Source organism: Rhea americana, unplaced genomic scaffold (genome assembly GCF_003343005.1).
Source record: "Rhea americana isolate MKP2758 unplaced genomic scaffold, rheAme1 scaffold_454, whole genome shotgun sequence".
In the NCBI taxonomy this organism is placed as follows: domain Eukaryota; kingdom Metazoa; phylum Chordata; class Aves; order Rheiformes; family Rheidae; genus Rhea; species Rhea americana.
In genome coordinates this window covers 10,067-12,995 of record NW_028186595.1, presented here as the reverse complement: position 1 = coordinate 12,995, position 2,929 = coordinate 10,067, and the positions used below count along the sequence as shown (strand labels likewise).

Genomic DNA, 2,929 nt, shown 5'->3' with positions numbered 1-2,929 from the left:
AAAGCACTTTGTTAAACCATGATCTGAATTATGGTCACAGCTAAATAATCATAGACTAGATATATCTAAGCAATAGAAAGAGGAGAAGGTGACACTGGGCCAAAACTAACATATTAGGTGTGAATTTTTAAAGCCAATGAGCACCAAACTTTCCTGGCTGGAGATTGATCAGGGAATGAAATCTAATGGATGAAGGCAGACAAGGGAAGGAAGTAAGAATAGGAGAGATACATGCCTAGAAAGAAGACAAAATTAAATTTGCATGCAGATAAAGAGGGGTAAATAGAGATATGCTTGGAGGTAAAGATCTGCAAAAGAGTGGAGGAATTGAACTAATGGTAGATATTGGTCCATGGACAAACTGCATAAACAGCTATTACAGAGAGGAGGATCACTCATAATTAATGCATTGATCCAAACATTTTCTATTAGAGACTTCACCACCCTTCATGAACACTCACTTTTTTTTCCACATAAGCATTGTCATCAGTACATTAAAAATTATTCCTTTCATTAAAATTATTTTCAGACCCAGTTGTGAGAATGACAGTAGGTTCAGCTTCTCATCTGTAAAAGAAATAAGAGAATTGAAGTAATCAGAGAAGAGAGACATTCTAACTTCCAGGCAGATTTAATAGTGCTCTTTAACGGAGCTGTTCCACTTTGTGTGATAGAATTAACTATTAGACTAGCTAAAGAGCAGGAGTGTCTCAGTGGGAAACTCATTCCTTTCAGTTCATGTCTCAAATGCCATGTTTTCATCCAATAATTATTTGATTTTCCAATAGGCAACTATGCCAATCATCTAGTTATTGCTAAAAACAGTGTGCTATGAAACCAGGTTGCTGGAAGAGTCCTTCCTCCCTTTGCCCATACATTTTTTTAAGAGGGGCAGAGGGAAAGCAATGTAAGTTTTATTCAAAAAACACAAACTCTGTTTGGATGTTATGTTTGTTTTCATTATAAAGCCATTTTCACCCCTAAAATACATTGATCTGCATTTGGGAAGTGAAGAGTTATTACTAAAAAAACACTTTATTTGTAGCGTTGAAAATCTCTCTCTGAAGTGATTGGCTGTGTTAGTGAAATTTACTGATGAGTCTTTTTCTGAAGTGGTATTTTGGAAATATTTGGCTGTCTGGTTTCTTTTCAGCAAAGCCTCAGGTTTGCAAAAGTACAGCTACTCTGCAAACAGGGCTGATGCACAGGCAGGCCCAGCTGCTTTGAAGAAGCAGAAACAGCAATTGTTTAGGCTTCAGCACTGGGTAATATGTGCCCACAGCCACAATAAGCTGAATTAGAGCTTGCTCAGATACACACTTTTTATTGCAACATTGCTTCTGAACACAAACAGTAGAAACCACTTGCTTATCTTTTGGTTCATTGGGTGTTTGTGCACCCAAAAATAAAAACAGCTCTTTTGAAGTGTGAAATGCAGTCACTCACTGAAGCTGCCTTAAATCTGTACTGTAAATCATTTTACAGAATTGTAAAGGGTAGGACATGGTTATTTGCTAAGACCTAGCTAGAATATATGTCCACTGACTATAGTGGTCATATAAAATGACCAGCTCAGATCTGAAAGTCCACATTAAAACAAATGACTTCTGAGCTTGATGTTTAAATCCTGTGGTACCCATTTGGAAATTCACAGTCTGAGCTTTTAGCTGCAACAGGAATTCTGGAAACAGAGCTGGCAAGAGAACATTAGCCAAAATAGTCTAATCAGGCCAAGATTTATACTTAAAATGCTTTGTTCCTACCTGTTCTGAAGTGTTGAGACATCTCTGTTACACAGACAGGGCTGGCACCTGCAGACAGTAACAACAAAATTAATATTAGTAACAAACTTCATTAGAAGTTCATAAAGATATCTCTACTTAGAAGAGTTGGTTAGAGTCTCTGGCATTACCATCTCCCATAAACACTAACTTCTGCTATTTTCTGAGCAAGCTTAGGATAAGATCTAATCAAGCACTAATGTTGCATCAAACAAAGCAACTTTAAGTTTTATATCCTCCACAATGTGATTTTGAGATCTCACTCCTCTGACTGTTCCAATCTATTGACCCTTAGTCTTGTTTCCACTTAGAGAAGAGGATAAAAGAAAACCTTTGAGAAGCAACAGGGAAAAATGTTCCTCCTCCATGACGGAACATAGTTCAGCATTGCCCACAGGGTTTGTGGGACTTGTTCCAAGTCTTGCTCATGCTAATTGCACAGAGGCCAGAGCCTCACACACATAAATCACAATGACATTACCACTTTCAGGATCCTCGCCTTCCAGCTCTCCAAACCCCTCATGTTTTGCACCACACTGCATTTCATTTTTCTTGGCCCAGTAGGTTGACAAGTAGCTTGCTTCCTGTTTGTTCTCAGATGTTACCACCTCCACAATAGCATCTGTCTTCCCTTCAATCGCATTAGATGTAAGCTTTTCAGGGGAGTAATCTGTGATAAGGCACATTTCCAAATCCTCATCATCTTTAGAAGTCAGCCTATAGACTGAAGGAGATGGAGTAACATCTAGAAGAGGAGAAGAGAAGACAGAGATGACAATTCAAAGTTGTAGTTCCAGTAGTTAATTTACAGACACTTGAAGTATGGAGGTTCCTCCATGATCTCAGTGGGAAGTTCATAGGCATCTGTGCTAAGACACTTTCAGAGAACAAAAACTTTCTCAGCGGATCATCAGAGATTGTCCAGGATCATTCAGCATCCACCTGTGCTGGAGCCATAGGTGATGGTCAGGCAGGATCCCTAGAGCATCTCAAATGACACTTAGCTGAGCATCTAAACACTAGATATCCATTAACTAAGAAATCGTAAAGATGTCCATATTCACTACCAGTCTAGCTAACTGTGTTTCTATAGGAAAAAGCAAAGAAAGCCTTTACAAAGTAGCAACATATGCTTTCTTTTGGAGAAA

General features: G+C 38.6%; 1 gene segment (V, D, J or C); it reads right to left on the bottom strand.

Annotated features, from left to right (window-relative positions):
* Positions 1-357: 357 nt before the first annotated feature.
* On the bottom strand, positions 358-2,560 carry LOC146589468 (T-cell receptor alpha chain constant-like; the record flags this gene model as incomplete). The annotated part of the segment is given in 3 exon segments: positions 358-567; positions 1,764-1,811; positions 2,263-2,560. Coding segments are annotated over 3 exon segments (456 nt in total), but the record flags the coding sequence as incomplete, so codon positions are not given.
* Positions 2,561-2,929: the final 369 nt, after the last annotated feature.